The following is a 19282-nucleotide window of genomic DNA, read 5'->3' on the forward strand; positions in this document are numbered from 1 at the left end:
CTTGGGAGCTCAGTGGTACCATGAAGTTGTTCAGGTACAATCCTCCTCCTAGGAAGCCTTCCCCTTCCTCCTATTCTTGCCAACTTGCTGCCAGCAACCCAAAAAGGGTTACTGTGGTTTTTAATTAGACACTACTTGTCTCTACAAGTACCTAGTGCACTCAGTGTTCATAAATTAGGTTTCATTTCAACTACATCATTCAACTCAGTATTTAGATATTACTATACAGGGAATCAGAAATCTCTGTCCCCCAAAAGGAAGGTTCATGAGATTTGATTAACTGATGTTGATTTTCCGGGTAGACACTGTTCATTTAATGTTTTTTCTTAATTTTTATTTTTTAATTTTTCTAAATTGTTTTTTTTTAATTTTTAAATTTAATTTTATTTATTTTTTATATAGCAGGCTCTTATTAGTCATCAATTTTATACACATCAGTGTATACATGTCAATCCCAATCGCCCAGTTCATCACACCACCACCCCCCACCCCCATGGCTTTCCTGCTTGGTGTCCCTAAGTTTGTTCTCTACATCTGTGTCTCAATTTCTGCCCTGCAAACCGGTTCATCTGTACCATTTTTCTAGGTTCCACATATATGCCTTAATATATGATATTTGTTTTTCTTTTTCTGACTTACTTCACTCTGTATGACAGTCTCTAGATCCATCCACGTATCAACAAATGACTCAATTTCGTTCCTTTTTATGGCTGACTAATATTCCATTGTATATATGTACCACATCTTCTTTATCCATTCGTATGTTGATGGGCATTTAGGTTGCTTCTATGACCTGGCTATTGTAAATAGTGCTGCAATGAACATTGGGGTGCATGTGTCTTTTTGAATTGTGGTTTTCTCTGGGTATGTGCCCAGTAGTGGGATTGCTGGATCATATGGTAATTCTATTTTTAGTTTTTTAAGGAACCTCCATACTGTTCTCCATAGTGGCTGTATTAGTTTACATTCCCTTGGTGTATTCTATTTAAAATTTTTTTTTCTGTGGCTATCTGGGATCATATTCTATATGTAGTTTTGTGTCCTGATTTTTAAAACTTATTATTGTAAAGATTTCTCCACTTAAAACTGGAAAAAAATAATTTTTGCATATTTCATTATATATTTATGCCGTAATTTTTGTTGGATATTTGCTTCACAACTTTTTGATATTTTAGAAGAATTATAGTAAACATCTTGCTGAACACAAATATTTGTTCTCACCTCTAGTTATTGTTGAGGACAAAGCCTAGAAGTAGACTCACGGGAACAATGAACATAAACAGCTTTAAGACTCTTGTCAGATTATTTTTCAGACTGTTTATATTATTAGTTTCAGTAGCAGCATATGCGAATGCTCTTTTAAACATAATACCATCAACATTATTATAAGTAAAACATTAATTTTTTTGCTCATACATTAAGCGGGAAAAGATAACTAGTCTGACTAAACCAATCCCATAATCAATCATATATCTTCTTAAGTTAAAAAAAACTTCAAAGTAATACATTCATATGGTTAAAACACACACACACAGATGGCTTATACTTCCCAGGCCCCTTCCCCAGCGGGCAACTTCTTTTAACGGTTTTGACTTTAGTTCTTCTGGTGGTTATCTCCATATCTTTAAATATTTGTTCCACCACACTTATTCCAGTTTTTGACTTATCAGTTTTAGACATCTGTTTGCTTCTCACTATGGTAGATGAGGATTTAGGTTACATCTTATCTCTAGCTTCCACTCTCCTCTTCCTAGTTTATTTTCATAACTTTTCTCAGTTCCTCCATTGGTCATTTCTGTACCTTTGGATAGCATCCTTAAAGCTTCATTTCTTGTTCCATAGGCAGGGTCATCTCTTGATCCTGGCTTTGTAAGATGACCATATGAGTGCTCCCACACTCTTGCTCAACAATAAAATTCTATCCTATTTTGTCCTCTAGATGTACAATAGAGCCACAGAGATGAATAACACACCTTGACATTAAGGAGCTTTAAGACTATTGGGATTTAATATATTGATATTTATAGTTAGGTGTACAGTTAGAATAGGAAATGTTAAATATCAAAAAGGCGGTATGAAAAAGTGTTACATAGCTTAGAGGAAGAAATGATAACTTTTGAAAGGTAAGGTAACTCCTGAAAATCTGAGATGATTTGATGAAGGATTTGTCATTTGAATTGAACATAGACTAACTAGAGGTAGGTTTACTCTGGGAAAACTCTAAACTTATATTTACTCACTTAAAGTGCTATGTGATAATTTTTTTTTGTTTTTATAGGCCAGAAGGCTTTAGCGGATGCACAGATCCCTTATTCTGCAGTAGAACAGGCATGTATTGGCTATGTGTATGGTACGTAATAAACTATATATTCTAAAAGTTACAGCAACTACATAAACAATGCAGAGGAATTTGTGAATTTTAACCCTCAAAACTCAGAGTTCAGGGTCTTATTCTCATCATTCCTAGATTTCCCTTATGTGTCAGCCTAGTTTAGTATATATATATATTTAAAAAAATTTTTTTTGCCATTATTGTACTGCCAAAACAGTACACTTTTTTAAATTAAATTAAAACACTTTTTATCTTTTTTTCTTTGTTGTCTTAAAATTTGTATTTATTGATTTTTTTGTGTCTAATAAAATTTTTTCATTAAGATTTTTTTCTAATTAGAAAAATGATATATACTATTGTAATTAAAAAAAGGAAACACAGAAAAGCGCAAGAAAAAATAAGTCACCTGTAATCTCATTATCCAGAGATTATTACCATTACTTTTTTGGTGTAGGTCCTTCAGTGAGTATGAATATTTGTGAATACATATGCACACATAATTTTCTCTTCAATTTAGGTGCTAGTTACATACTTTTGGTAACCTGCTTTTCTCATTTTATTGTATTCAATATTTCCCATGTGATTCAGTCTTCTTTCATTTCATCATTAATATTTTTCAAATTTTTTTTTCTGGAATAGATTAAACATTTACGTGGTACAAAAATACAAAAGGTAGATGTTTATGTATTGGAAAGTCTCACTCTTATTCCTGTCTCCCTGTCTCATGATTTCCTTTCCTTAGACAACCAATTTTACTAATTTCTTTTTTTATTGAAGTATATTTGATTTACAGTATTGTGTTAGTTTCAGGTATACAGGAAAGTGATTCAGTTATATATATATTTTTTCAGATTATTTTCCATTATAGATTATTACAAGACATTGAATATTGTTCCCTGTGTTATACAGTAAATCCTTGTTGCTTATCTATTTTATGTATAGTAGTGCAGTTTCACTAATTTCTAGTGTATCTTTTCATAGGTAATTTATCCATATAAAAATAAGTATGTGTGGGTGTATAAATACCCCCTCCTCCTTTCTTTTGTTACACATATGGTAGGATAATATACACATTATTTTGTATTTCGCTTTTTTTAAAAAAATATTTATTTATTTACTTGGCTGCACTGGGTCTTAGTTGCCGTGTGCAGGATCTTAGTTGTGGTGTGCAGGATCTTTTAGTTGCGGCATGCAGGGTCTAGTTCCCTGACCAGGGATTGAACCCAGTCCCCCTGCACTGGGAGCGTGGAGTCTTAACCACTGGACCACAAGGGAAGTCCCTATATTTTGCTCTTTTTAACTTAGTAGTTCTTGGTGACTTTTCCAAATTGTTTCATAAGGAGCTTTCTTGGTCTCTTTTAATGATAGCATAGTGTTCCATTGAATAGATATATCATGATTTATTTAATCTATCCCCTTCTAATGGACATTTAGAATGTTCCCAGTCTTTTTACAGCATTTTAAATTATCTCATGATATTCTAGTCTTGGGGATTTACTACAGTTTATTTAGCAGTAGGAATGATGCCCTATTCTTGGGCATTTTAAATTATTTCTAATTTCTAGTTATTATAAAGGCTATAGTAAGCATTACTGTAGATGAATCTTTATTTATATCTGTGATTATTTCTTTGAGATTTCAAGATATCAAGAGAATTCTTGAAGGGAAATTTACTAGTTCAAAGAGATGCACAATGTATTTATGAAAGGGAGGTCCTGAACCTTACTGCTTTCCCTGAAGACTTCTGGAGAGTCTGTATCTTCAGGTGTTTCCATCATACTGCTCCAGCATGTCTGCCTTGGTGGACATATTCCTTGGGAAAGGGCGTCAAATGTGTTTTTACTTGGATTACATTCCTCTGGAATACCCTGGCATGCAGAATCTTTTAACTTTTTGAAGTTACGAAATTTTACATGAAGAGAAAAATCATGGCCTTTTAATCAATTGGTTTACTTTTTTTTTTTTTTCTTGCGGTACACGGGCCTCTCACTGTTGCGGCCTCTCCCGCTGCGGAGCACAGGCTCCGGACGCGCGGGCCTAGTGGCCATGGCTCACGGGCCCAGCCACTCCGTGGCATGTGGGATCTTCCTGGACTGGGGCACGAACCTGTGTCCCCTGCATCGGCAGGCGGACTCTCAACCACTGCGCCACCAGGGAAGCCCAATTGGTTTAGTTTTAAAAGATTTATATCTGACAGTATGCATGAAATATTGCTGCCTGTCATGTAACCCTAGCCAGATTGAATTGTTTGCTATTACTTGGTCATGTCTCTACTTTCCTACCTCTGTACTGTGTAAAGAAAGTGCATATATATTCTGTGTTTTGAGAATTTCTATATTTGCAGAGTAAATGATGCTTCATGCTAAAACTGTTTCTGAGTAAGATGTCAATAGTATATTTATTGTTCTGCCCATGTTATATGTTAGACAAAGACATAACACTGGAAAAACCATAATGTAGTATTATATTGCTTTGCAGCTCCATAATTCTCATGTTGCATATATAAATTTTTTTTTTATTTTTATACGTAGGTGACTCTACCTGTGGACAGAGGGCTATCTATCACAGTTTGGGACTGACTGGAATTCCTATAATCAACGTCAACAATAACTGTTCTACTGGTTCAACTGCTTTGTTTATGGCCCGGCAACTGATTCAGGGTGGTGAGAAGTGCCTATTTGTGTAGTAAACTTAAATAGATGTGGGGTTATTGCCCCCCTTTTATTATTTCTCCATACGACCATCAGAGGGATTGCTTTATAATGTATTTCTTTTTAAAAAAATAACAATTAGGGCTTCCCTGGTGGCGCAGTGGTTGAGAGTCCTCCTGCCGATGCAGGGGACACGGGTTCGTGCCCTGGTCCGGGAAGATCCCAAATGCCGCGGAGCGGCTAGGCCCGTGAGCCATGGCCGCTGAGCCTGCGCGTCCAGAGCCTGTGCTCCGCAACAGGAGAGGCCACAACAGTGAGAGGCCCGCGTACCGCAAAAAACAAAAACAAAAACAAACACAAAACCAAAAACAAACCAAAAAAACCCAATTATATTGAGAGGTACTTTATATAGCATAAAATATACCCTTTAAAAGTTTACAATTCAGTGTTTTTTAATATATTCAGAGGTTTATGCAACTATCACCACTATCTAATCTTAGAACATTTTTATCACCCCAAAAAGAAAGTGGTACCCATTAACAGTCACTTCCCATTTCCCTCTCCCAACAGCCCCTGGCAACCACTAATCTACTTTCTATCTCTATGGATTTACCTATTCTGAACATTATATAAATGGAATCATATGATATATGGCCTTTTGTGGCTTCTTTCACTTAGCATAATATTTTCACAGTTCATCCATGTTGTAGCATGTATCGGTACTTCATTCTTTTTTGTGGCCAATTAATAATTCATTATTTGGATACACCACATTTTGTTTATCCATTTACATGTTGATGGACATTGAGTTGTTTCTACTTTTTGGCTATTATGAATAATGTTGCTGTAAGCACTTGTGTACAATTTTTTTTGTGGCCATATATTTTCAGTTCTCTCAGATATATATCATAGTCTATATTTCCAAATATTCTAGGCTCTTTTATTAGGCCCTCTGTTCTTTCTTCTGATTGATTGTTGATTATTGCTCTACTCTTTGGTGTTTTAATTGTTGGAGCTTTATAATGTCTCACTATTGGATAATACTAGTATCCCCTGTGCCCCCTATGTTATTTTTTTTTCCTTTTTTTTAGGAAAAACTTTGGTAATTCTGCTTGTTTTGCTGTTTAGTTGAACTTCAACATCATTTTTAGGTGCCCCCTCCCTCCAAAAATAATTCTGTTGAGATTTTGATCAAGATACTTCAAAATTTTTTAAAATTTTACTTAATGTTTAAAAATTGAAAATTAGCTATTTATATTTGTTCTTCACTGGAACATATTTCCACATTAATCAAAAGTCTTATTAACACTGAGAATCAAAGAAAGAATTATATACTTTATTAATTTTTCCTCCTATTTAGAAGCATATAAGAATTTTCTCTGTAATTTTTCACTTATTAAAAATTTTATAGGATTATACCATGTTTTTACATTTTGTATAAATTGACATGCTTATTTAAATTGAAGTATTAAATGATATTTTGTTGGGCGTCTAGAAATTTAATTTTTCAAACTAATTACATTTTCTTTCAAGGTCTGGCAGATTGTGTCTTGGCTCTTGGGTTTGAGAAGATGGAAAAGGGATCCCTTGGATTAACAGTGAGTCTCATTTATTCTTATTTTGGAATTGTAACACTATGAGAAAACTTTGCCCATCTGACTACCATAAATGGAGCTTGCAAAAGCTGAAAGGTGACATTGCATGTATATGCAATAGATCCTGCTATTTTAGACAATAAAGAATCATAGAGATAATTTTGTTCAACCCCTTTATTTTGTGAAACTGATGTTCAGACAGGTTAGATGATTGAATCTGAGGGTGACATGTCTGTTTAATTTGAAAGTCATTCACTCATTCATTCAAAAATTATTTCCGTTCAACAAACTGAAGAACGTTAATAAGGTTTGGGACTTCTGTTTTTGGTAATGGCAAGTCAGGTTTTTGAATCATTTCTCCTACTAATGACAACTAAAATATTTGAATGGAATAGAAACAAGATATCCTAAAGACACTGAAGAGCTAACGAGAGAGGAATTGCTGGTGAATGCTGGAAAATTAAGATCAGCATTTGAAGCTGCTTTTGCCTTGAAGGGCTTCGCTGATCAGGAAGCTGTGAACTTCAATTTTGATGGCCCCCTAGATGAAGAGGAAAGTAGTCACAGCTCAGGTCTCCCCAAGATCAGAAGTTAAATACCGACTCTCCACATTAAAATGGTTAGGGGTAAACCTTTTCGGTAAGGGTGAACACAAAAGTAAAACTACCCCCCCCTCCCCTACTTTCTCTTTTCCCCACTTTCAGCTGATTACAGGGAGAGTTGCTTTGGCACTGAGCAGAGCAAGGGAGAAAAAAAAGAGAATAAAAAAATAACCAGAAAACCTTTCACTGAGAATTAATAAACCACAGGGACAGCTGCCAAAATTCTCATTTACCTGGGTGGTCAAAGAAACGTCAGACCATGAATTGAGTCTTAAGTTGGTTCTAGTTAACCATGGCACTTAACAGAAGCAACTGCAAATTTTCTTTTGGAGGAAAGCATCTTCCTTCTAGAAGGCTTTGAGAACTCTTCAAGTAACCTTTCAAGGACATGCAATTAAAAATAATCAAGCATTAAAGAAACAAGGCAGCATATTTGAGGACGAGGATAAAGAAGGAACAGTAAAAAGTGATCTCTGCAGACCTCAGAAACTAGATTTATTGCATCTAGTTTTAGGCATGCTTGCTAGTTTTAAAAAATAAAAGCCAAGCTTGGAAATACCTCAGGGGTATAAGAAACTGCAAAAAGGGACATTACAGGCATTGAAAAAAAAACCAAATAGGATTTATAGAAAAGAAAAATGAAATAATTAAAATTTAAAATTCAAAAGATAGGTTTGATAGCTGATTATACATGACTAAAAGAGAATTAGTGAAACTGGACTAGAAGTGATTATTTAGAATACACTATAGAGAGGGAAAAGATTGAAAATTGGCAGGAAGTTATGTTATATGGAGGATAGTGTGATAAGGTATAATAAATGTGTAACTGGAATTAAGAAGTGGTGAGAGAGAAAACAGGGTGTAGGCATTTTGTTCATCTTTTCAGAAAATCAGTTCTTAGTTTCATTGATCTTTTCTATAGTCTTTTTATCTCTATTTCATTTGTTTCCTCTCTAAGCTTTGTTATTTTCTTCCTTCTACTAATTTTAGGCTTAGGTTATTCTTCTTCTTCTAGTTCCTTGAGGTGTAAAGTTAGGTTGTTTATTTGAGATCTTTCTTGTTCTTAATGTAGGCATTTATTGTTATGAATTTCCATCTTAGAACTGCTTTTGTGGTATCCCATAAGTTTTGGTATGCTGTATTTCCATTTTCGTTTGTCTCAAGATATTTTATGATTTTTCTTTTGATTTCTTCTTTGACATATTGGTTGTTCAGTAGCATGTTGTTTAATCTCCACTTACTTGAATTTTTTAGTTCTCTTCTTGTAATTGTTTTCTAATTTTAAACCACAGTGGTTGGAAAAGATGCTTTCTATGATTTCAACCTTAAATTTATTGACTTGTTTGTGGCCTAACACATGATCTGTCCTAGAGAACATTCCACGTGTACTTGAGAAGAATGTGTATTCTGTTGCTTTTGGATGGAATGTTCTGCAAATGTCTGTTAAGTCCATCTGGTCTGGTATCTTGTTTAAGGCTGATGTTCCCTTATTGATTTTCTGTCTGAATGATCTATCTATTGATGAAAGTGGAGTATTAAAATCCCCTACTATTATGGTATTGCCATCTATTTCTCTCTCTTTTTTTTTTTTGGCTGCGCTGTGCTAGGGCTTTCTCTCTATTTGCAGCGAGTAGGGGCTACTCTTCGTTGTGGTGTGCGGTCTTCTCATTGTCGTGGCTTCTTTTGTTGTCGAGCACGGGCTCTAGGCACGCAGGCTTCAGTAGTTGCAGTATGTGGGCTCAGTAGTTGTGGCACGCAGGCCCTAGAGCATGCGGGCTTCAGTAGTTGCTGCACGTGGGCTCAGTAGTTGCTGTGCACGGGCTCTAGGGTGCATGGGCTTCAGTAGTTGTGGCTCGCAGGCTATATAATAAATAAAGATAAAAATAAAGTAAGGATAATTGAAGATTGGGGAAGACAAGATCTTTCTGGGTGTTGGAGAAAACATCATAAGCCAAGTCATGAATGTTGGAGTGAATATAGTATGTTCAGGGAACAGTTTGAAAAACTGGATTGCAACTGGAGAAGATGCAAAGTAAGATGATTAGGTGTTGCCTAACAGAAGTGCCTAACATTTATGACACATGAAAAATAGATGTTTTTCTTCCATAGTTAATGGTAGGTACCTTGATAACTTTTATTTGAAAATTATTAAAAACTATAAAATAGTAAAATTCATCCATAGTCCCATAATTTAAAAAGCATATATATTAAAAGTCCTTATTTGCCTGTTTAATCTTGTTCTTCAGAGGTAACCAGTGTATCTGTATGTCCTTTCTTTTTTCCAAGTTTATACAGACATATCTAACTAAGCATTCATACACATATACATGCATATACATGTTCAGAATGTTAAAAAGCACTGATATGTTCATGGAGAAGATTAATGATTTTATATATGTTGCTTTTTCACATGGCAAATGGACAGCTTTCCTGGCTAGAACATATTGATATACTTCCTTATTTTTAACAGCTGCCTAGTATCCCATTACATGGCTATAGGGTTTTCAATCAGTCCCTTCTGCTCTTCTGATTAGGTTGTTTAATTTTAGTTTTACATGTTCTTTTTTTTTGCTATTATAGTGCTCCAGTCAACATTCTTGTACATATATCTTTACTTTCTCCAGCCATTCTTTCTTTTTTTTTCCCCCTCCCACCCTCATCAAGCTATTATTTCTATAGGATAGATTCCTGGGGCAGGCAAGCAACTTAGACAATGTTTTAGCTAGAGATGGTCCTGAAGCTATTTTATAGGTAAAGTGAATCTGTGAAGCCCAGAGTGAAGTAATTACCCAGTGACATTGGACCCAGTTAGCAGTTAATGATTCAACTGAGACCAGGTCTTTTAATCCAAGTAAACTTTTTGCTGTACCTGGAGAACCTATCATTTTTCCCCTTCTCTTTCACTATGAGTTTCTTCTCCATTTCTCTTTTATACTTTGTCTTTTCCTCCTTTTTATTTCTATCTGACATGAAATCCTTTTGTTGGCATTTCACTACCCCCCTACTTCCATATACATCTGCACTTCTTTTTTTCTTCTTTTCTTCCCTTATTCATTTATTAATTATAGCAATTTGTAACTGAATTTATTAAGATTTTGTATTTAGAATCCTAAATTTAAAAATCAGGTGATTGAACAATCTATTTGAATGTAACAAAAATAACTTGCTGTTTCTGTTTATGGCCCCTAGGTGGCTCTCTATAGCAGAGGGCTTAACTTCCCACTCCTGCATTGCTGTTTGGGTTTCTATCTTTGTCCTATGTCTTTCCCTTCAGATCATGTGTCGTAACTTCCCTTTTTATGGGTATGCTGCAAACAAAGGTAATAATTTCTTATACAAGAGAGAATTATTACCTTGAACTAAAAAGGATACTTGTTCCACTGGGAATTCTATTCACAACAAACAAATATACGTGGCTGCCTACCTGGATCAAATATTTCTGATAAAAATTTAGCATCCAAGTTGAGATGTGTTGGAACCATAAAATATACATGAATTTTAAAGATTTCCTATGAAAAAAGAATGTAAACTGTCTCAACAATTTAAAAATATTTCTGCATATTTGTGCCAGCACAATACGCATAATTGATATTGTTTAAATAAACTAAAATATTAAAAAAATAATTTTGGGGCTTCCCTTGTGGCACAATGGTTGAGAATCCGCCTGCCAATGCAGGGGACATGGGCTCGATCCCTGATCCGGGAAGATCCCACATGCCACGGAGCAACTAGGCCCATGTGCCACAACTACTGAGCCCTTGTGCCACAAGTACTAAAGCCTGTATGCCTAGAGCCCATGCTCTTCAACAAGAGAAGCCACCACAACGAGAAGCCTGTACACCGCAACGAAGAGTAGCCCCTGCTCGCTGCAACTAGAGAAAGCCCACGCGCAGCAACAAATACTCAAGGCAGCCAAAAATAAATAAATAAACAAAACCACTCTTATTTTTAAAATATATATATATTTTTAAAAAATATTTCTTTGAAATTATAATATTTTGGATATATTGGGTTAAATTAATATATTCAAATAAATTCTACCTTTTTTTAAATGTGGCTGCTTGAAAATTTATAATTACATATATGGCTTACACATTATTTTTTTATTTATTGGCCTGAGTGTAGCCAAGAAAGGGACTTAAGAGGCTGCTGCTCTTATGAGATGAAATGGTTCTATGGTTCCCATTGTTGGCACTTCCTACCAGTTAATTTATTTTGGTTAGTTTTATAATTTCTTCAGAGTTGGAATGTAGCCACTCAGTTTGGCCTCTGACCACTTATTTTTCAGTCCACCTAAGCATGTGATTTGATGTGATTTCGATCCTCAGGTCAGCAGCAGGCAAGGAGGGAGTGCTGAAGTCAGCTCTTGGCTGAACTTTAGGCATCAGGGAAAGCCTGGGATTGGCTGTTCATAGCACAGACAAACATAGGAGAAAATTAGGAGTTAAATTTACCAGAGAAGTAGAGGAACAGTGTATTCTTGTTTTTTATTTTTGCCAAGACATCTCTTCATTATCTCTTTAGGCTGAGAACAAGAGCTGTTGCTCTGCTTTTAACTTCCTAGGGTGAACTAAACATTTTTATCCCCTCAAAATTCAGATGTTAAAACTCTAATTCCCAAGGTGATGGTATTTGGAGGTGGGGCCTTTGGGAAGTAATTAGGTTGTGAGTGTGGAGGAATCCTCATGATGGGATTAGTGCTCTTATAAAGACATGAGAGAGTTTGTTTCCACCCTGCTCTCTGCCATGTGAGGATACATTGAGAAGACAGCCATCTGCAAACCAGGAAGTGGGCTTTCACCAGATGCCAGATGTGCTGACACCTTGATCTTGGATTTCCCAGCTTTCAGAATTGTGAGAATATGTTGGTTAATCCACCTGGTCTATGTATTCTATTATAGAAGCCCAAACTGATTAAGACATGGGGCAAGGAGCAAAAGAGATATTTCATCCCCAGATACTTAGAATGACAGATGCCAAACTTTTATGAGTGTTTGTATATATGTTTGGAAGGATTTGCATAGTTACTTCTTACGTTTTCATGGCCCACTCTTAGAGGAGCTGCTTATTTAAAAATTTTTATTTTCCTGGAACTTCCCTGGTGGTCCAGTAGTTAAGACACTCCCAATGCAGGGCACCTGGGTTCCATCCCTGGTCAGGGAACTAGATCCCGCATGCCCCAACGAAGATCCTGTGTGCTGTAACTAAGACCTGGCACAGCCAAATAAATATAAAAATTTAAAAAAGTAAAAATTTTATTTTCCTTGTTGTAAAGTCATAAAAAATGGAAGAATACAGAAAAAATAAAGAAGAAATAATCACCTGTAATGACAATCATCATTAGTGATTTGCTAATTTAGCTAAAAAAAGTCAAGATTGTGCTGTATCTATAATTCGATTTACTTCATTTTGACCTAACATTTTTTTATGTCATGTTAAAAATTATTTATAAGCAAAAAATTTTTAATGTCTGCATTACAATTTATCACATGGCTATGTTATAATTTACTTAGGATTGCTCCTGTTATTGGACATTTAGATTTTTATTTATTATTATTGCAAAGTATGCTGTGATGAACATAATTTCAGCAATATTTTTCTGCACTTGATTCTTTTCTTGTGACAGATCCCAAACTGATATTATTTAGTAAAAGATATGAACTTTTTCTTTTAAAGACTAAGGACTTTATTATTTTCAGAAAGGAATTCATGCTAATTATAAAGAAATTCAAACAATACAGTAAAATCCAAAGGGGAAAAAAAGTTTTCCCAAATCCCTGTTTCATTAACACTTATTAGGGGTGAGAGAGCAAGAGAGACAGAGAGAGAGAGAGACAGAGAGAGAGGGAGAGGGAATGAATTACCTTTTCCTTTTCTTCAGTCCTAAGGAAGAGGACCCCACCCTTATGACCTCATTTAATCTTTACCTCTGAAAAGCCCTTTTCCCCCCAAATACAGTAGCATTGGGGGTTAAGGATTCAACATAACTGTTGGGATGGACAAAATTCAGTCCATAGCAATGAAGGTTCCAATTGTGCCACATCTGCCAAAATTTGTTATTGTCTGTCTTTTTTATTATAACTATCCTAGTAGGTGTGAAGCAATATCTCCTTGTGGTTTTGAGTTGCATTGCCATGATGGCTAATGATGTTGAGTATCTTTTCATGTATTAAAGGCCATTTGTGTATCTTTGGAGAAATGTCTACTCAGATCCTTTGCCCATTTTAAAATTAGGTTGTCTCTATATTATGGAGTTGTAAGATATATTCTAGATACAAGTCCTTTATCAGATAGATGATTTGCAAATATTTTCTCCCATTCAGTGGCTTCTCTTTTCACTTTTTTAATGGTATCCTTTAAGGCAGCGGTCCCCAACCTTTTTGGCACCAGGGACCTGTTTCGTAGAAGACAGTTTTTCCACGGATGGGGTTGGGGTGGGGTGATGGTTCAGGTGGTAATACAAGCAGTGGTTCAGGAGGTAATGCGAGCGATGGGGAGCATCACATGAAGCTTCGCTTGCTTGCCCACTGCTCACCTCCTGCTGTGTGGCCTGGTTCCTAACAGGCAGAGGACTGATACCAGTCCCCAGCCCAAGGGCTGGGGACCCCTGCCTTGAGGCATAAAAGTTTAAATTTTGATGAAGTTCAATTGATCTATTTTTTGTTGTTGTTGCTTATGCTTTTGGTGTCATATCTAAGAAACACTGCCAAATTCAAGGTCATGAAAATTTACTTTTATATTTTCTTGTAGGAATTCTGTAGTTTTAGCTGTTACAGTTAGGTCTTTGTTCCATTTTGAGTTTTTTTTTTAATATAGTGTGAGGTAAGGATCCAGCTTCATTCTTTTGCATGTGGATGTCCAGTTGTCCCAGCACCATTTACTGAAAAGACTATCCTTAACACCCATTTACTTGTCTTGGTACCTTTGTCAAAAATAACTTGATGGGGCTTCCCTGGTGGTGCAGTGGTTGAGAGTCCGCCTGCTGATGCAGGGGACGCGGGTTCGTGCCCCGGTCCGGGAGGATCCCACACACCGCGGAACGGCTGGGCCCGTGAGCCATGGCTGCTGAACCTGCATGTCTGGAACCTGTGCTCCGCAACGGGAGAGGCCACAACAGTGAGAGGCCCGCATACCTCAAAAAACCCAAAAAAACCCCCAAAAAACCCACTTGATTTTGGGACTTCCCTGGTGGTCCATAGGTTAAAACTCCGTGCTCCCAATGCAGGGGGCCTGGGTTCGATCCCTGGTCAAGGAACTACATCCCACATGCATGCTGCAGCTGAGAGTTTGCATGCCGCAACTAAGAGCCCACATGCTGCAACTAAGACCCAGCGCAGCCAAATAAAGTAAGTAAATAAATAAATATTAAAGGGCTTCCCTGGTGGCACAGTGGTTGAGAGTCCGCCTGCCGATGCAGGGGACACGGGTTCGAGCCCTGATCCAGGAAATCCCACATGCCGCGGAGCGGCTGGGCCCGTGAGCCATGGCCGCTGAGCCTGCGCGTCTGGAGCCTGTGCTCTGCAACGGGAGAGGCCGCAACAGTGAGAGGCCCGCATACCGAAAAAAAATAAAAAATAAAAATAAAAATAAATATTAAAAAAAACCCCAAACCACACTGTCAAGAGTAAAGACTTAATAAAAATAATATTTTAATAATTTGATTTTAATTGTGAGAGTTTATTTCTGTACTCTCAGTTCTATTCCACTGATCTATATAGTCTTATGCTAGTTAATACTACAATGTTTCGGCTACTGTGTTCTTTTTGTTTGTTTTTTTGTTTTTCTTTTTTTGGACCCACTGTGTGGCAGGCGAGATTTTAGTTCCCCAACCAGGGATCAAACCCATGCCCCCTGCAGTGGAAGCACAGAGTCCTAACCCCTGGACCACCAGGGAATTCCCCAGTTACTGTTGTTTTTTAGTAAGTTTTGAAATCAGGAAGTAAGAGTCTTCTAAATTATTCTTCTTCCAGATTGGTTTGGCTGTTCTCCGTCCATTGAATTTCCACATGAACTTTGGGATTGGCTTATCAATATTTGCAAAGAAACCAGTTGAGATTCCGATAAGGATTGTGTTGACTGTATATCATTTTGAGCAGTATTACCATTTTAACCATCTGAAATCTTCCATTCATGAGCATGGAATGTCTTTTCATTTATTTAAAATAGATCTTTCATTTCTTTCAACAATGTTTATAGTTTTCTGAGTGTAAGTTTTACACTTTTTTTGTTAAATTTATTCCTAAGTGTTTTATTTTTAGTGATGCTTTTGTAAATGGAATTATTTTCTTTCTTTTTAATATTTATTTATTTGGCTGTGCTGGGTCTTAGTTGTGGCATGCAGGATCTTTGTTGCCATGTGCGGAATCTTCATTGCGGCATGTGGGATCTTTTAGTTGTGGCATGTGGAATCTTTGGTTGTGGCATGCAGTATCTTTAGTTGCAGCATGCAAACTCTTAGTTGCGGCATGTGGGATCTAGTTCCCAGACCAATGATCGAACCCGGGCCCCCTGCATTGGGAGCATGTAGTCCTAGCCGCTGGACCAACAGGGAAGTCCCTATTTTCTTAATTTCATTTTGAGTTGTTCTTGGCAAGTGTATGGAAATATATTTAACTTTTATATATTGATCTTATATCCTGTAATCTTGAGGAACTTGTTTATTCTAATAGATTTTAGTGGATTCCTTAGGATTTTCTATTTGCAAGATAATGTCATCTACAAACAGAGATAGTTTCTCTTCTTTTTTTTTTCAATCTGGTTGCTTTTTATTTATTTTCTTGCCTAATTCCCCTAGCTAGAACTTCTAGTACAACGTTGAATAGAAATGGTGAGAGCAGACATTTCATCTTGTTTCTGCTTTTATGAGGGAAGCATTCAGTCTTTCACCATTAAGTATGTTATCTGTGGTAGATGCCTTTTATCAGGTTGAGGAAGTTCCCTTCTTTTCCACACTTAAAATTTTTTTTTTAATTAATTAATTAATTTTTGGCTGCATTGGGTCTTTGTTGCTGCGTGTAGGCTTTCTCTAGTTGTGGCGAGCGGGGGCTACTCTTCGTTGTGGTGCGTGGGCTTCTCATTACGGTGGCTTCTCTTGTTGCAGAGCACAGGCTCTAGGGCGCGCGGGCTTCCGTAGTTGGGGCACATGGGCTCACTAGTTGTGGCATGCAGGCTCTAGAGCACAGGCTCAGTAGTTGTGGTGCACAGGCTTAGTTGCTCTGCAGCATGTGGGATCTTCCTGGACCAGGGATTGAACCCATGTCCCCTGCATTGGCAGGTGGATTCTTAACCACTGTGCCACCAGGGAAGTTCCTCCATGCTTTTTAAAAGTGTTTTTTTAATCAGGAATCTGTTTAGGATTTTGTCAAATGCTTTTTCTGTGTCTGTTGAGACGATTGTGTGGTGTTTGCCCTTTCTTCTATTGATATGGTGTATTACATTAAATGATTTTTAGACATTAAACCAACCTTGCATTCCTGGGATAAATCCCACTTTGTCATGGGTTTTTTTAATGTGTTGTTGATTCAGTTTGCTAGCATTTCATTGAAGATATTTTCATCTACATTCTTAAGAGATACTGATGTAGTTTTCTTGTGATCATCATTCTTTTTAATTTTCTTCACACAGTGGGTGTACAGTGGTATCTTATTGTGGATTTAATTTGTATTTTCCTAATATTTAGTGGTGTTGAGCATCATTTCATGTTTTTATTTGTCATTGGTATATCTTCTTTGATGAATTCAATGACTGTTCAAATATTTTGCCCAATTATTAGTTGGTTATTTTCTTATTATTGTGTTGTAAGAGTTCTTTATATATTCCAGATAGATACAAGCTCTTGTTCAATATGTTTTACAAATATTTTCTCCAGTTCTCTGGACTTGCCCTTTCCTTTTATAAATGGTATCTTTTGAAGAGCAAAGTTTAAAATTTTGATGAAGTCTAGTTTGTCTGTTTTCTACTATTGTGCTTTTTGTATCCTATTTAAGAAAATTTTAAGTTAATTTTTGTAAGTGGTAGGAAGTAAAGATCAAAGTTTAAAATTAAAAAAAAATGTGTGTCCCATATTTCATACAGCCCCATTTGTTGAAAAGATTATCTTTTCCCCATTGAACTGCCTTGACATCTTTGCTGATAATCAGTTGACCATGTAGTGTGGATCATTTTTTGGACTCTTCCTTGATCAGTCTTTATGCCAATACTTTACTTTCTTGAATACTGTAACTTTATAATAAGCCTTGAAATCAAATTGGATTGCATATTCTCCAACTTTGTTTTTCTTTTACAAAATTGATTTGGCTATTCTTTGCATTTCCATATACATTTTAACAATTGGCCTGTCAATTTCTATAAAAATGCTTCCTGTAGTAGATTTATAGGTTAATACATAGGGGTCTCCACATTTTTAACAATATTAAAGGTTCCAGTCCATGAAAATGGTTTCTCTCTCTTTATTTAGGTCTTTGATTTCTTTCAGTAATGTTTTTTAGTTTTCAATGTGTAACTCTTACATATTTTATTAAAAATTTCCCCAGGTATTTCAAGTTTTTTATGTTATTAAAAATAGAACTTATTTTAATACCAGTTTCCAACTGTACATTGTATTTTGTGTTCTAGCTAGTCTCTCTTCCTAGTCTAGTGGCTTTTTTAAGATTCTGTAGGATTGTCTGCATAAACAATCATATCATCTATGTACAAGACAGTTTTATTTCTTCCTTTTCAATCTGTATGCCTTTTATTTATTTTTCTTGCCTTATGATTGCACTGGCTAGGGTCATCACAACAAATTGAAATAGAGGTTGTGAGATCATTTATCTTTTCCTTGTTTTTGATCATAGGGGAAAACATTCAGATTTCACTATTAAATATGTTAGCTGTAAGTTTTTCACAGATGTTCTTTATCAGGTTGAGAAAGTTACCTTCTATTCTTAGTTTGCTGAGAGTTTCTGTCCTGAGTATATGTTGAATTTTCTCACTTGCTTTTCCTGTACCTATGAGAGATCCTTATTTTGTTTGTTATTCTTAATTTAGTTGGTTAATATGGTGAATTATATTGATTGATATTTGAATATTAACCCATTCTGTATTCCTGGGATAAATGCTTGGTTGTGATGTCTTATCTTTTATATGTTGTTGGATTTAATTTGTTAAAATTATGCTAAGGATTTTTGTGTATATGTTTGTGATGGTGTTGATTTGTTTTCTTTTTTGTTTTAACGTTTATGTACTTTTGATATCAGGATAATGCTGGCCTCATAGAATGGTTGAGAATTGTTCCCTTCTCTTTTTTTTTTTTTTTAAATTTAGGAAGAGTTTGTTTATATAATTGGTATTTTTTTCCTTAAATGTTTGGTAGCGTTCACCAGTGCACATCTAGGTCTGTAGTTTTCTTTATGGGAAGGTTTTAAAGTTCAGTTTCTTTAGTAAGTATATTACTCTTCAGGTTATCTATTTTTCTTTTTTTTTTTGAGTGGGCTTTGATAGTTTGTGCCCTTTAAGGAATTTGTCCATTTCATCTAAATTGTTGAATTTATTGACAAAAACTTGTTCATATTATTCCCATAGTATCCCCTTAAGGTAGGATCTTTAGATATGGCCTTTCTCTTCTTCTGATATTGGTAAACTTTGTCTTCTCTATTTTTTCCATGATCAGTATAACAAAAGGTGTTTACCAGCCCTTGTTTTCACTGATTTTTTCTCTTTTCTATTTCATTCTACTAGGACCAGCCCTTGTTTTCATTGATTTTCTCTATTTTTTTATCTTTTCTATTTCATTCTACTAATTTCTATCCATTCTACTTCATTCTGCTCATTTTCTGTTTATATCTGCTGTGATCCTTAATATTTCAGTTCTTACATTGGGTTTAATTTACTCTGTTTTGTAGTTTATTAAGCTGGAAGCTTAGGTCATTGATTTTAAATCTTTTCAAACATGGGCATTTAATGTTATAGATTTCTTTTAAAACACTGCTTAAGCAGCATACCACAAATTTTTTATGTCATGATTTCATTCTCATTTAGGTCAAATTATTTAGCAATTTCCATTGTGACTTCTTCTCTCACCCATACATTAGAAGTGTGTTGCTTAACTTCCTAACATTTGGG

General features: G+C 35.7%; 1 protein-coding gene across 4 annotated transcripts in view; it reads left to right on the top strand.

Annotated features, from left to right (window-relative positions):
• The window catches only part of SCP2 (sterol carrier protein 2), a 158461-nt gene that overhangs the window by 11860 nt on the left and 127319 nt on the right, over positions 1–19282 (top strand). For 3 of the 4 annotated variants that reach the window (XM_082615916.1, XM_082615915.1, XM_082615917.1), the window contains exons 3-5: positions 2279–2350; positions 4864–4995; positions 6517–6581. In XM_082615916.1, coding sequence (XP_082472042.1) covers positions 2279–2350; positions 4864–4995; positions 6517–6581 — 269 coding nt within the window. The remainder of the gene's footprint in view (positions 1–2278; positions 2351–4863; positions 4996–6516; positions 6582–19282) is intronic. The other variant, XM_082615918.1, reaches the window with a different exon arrangement.

The sequence above is a fragment of the Mesoplodon mirus genome (assembly GCF_964341445.2).
Source record: "Mesoplodon mirus genome assembly, chromosome: 3".
Classification (NCBI taxonomy): Eukaryota; Metazoa; Chordata; class Mammalia; order Artiodactyla; family Ziphiidae; genus Mesoplodon; species Mesoplodon mirus.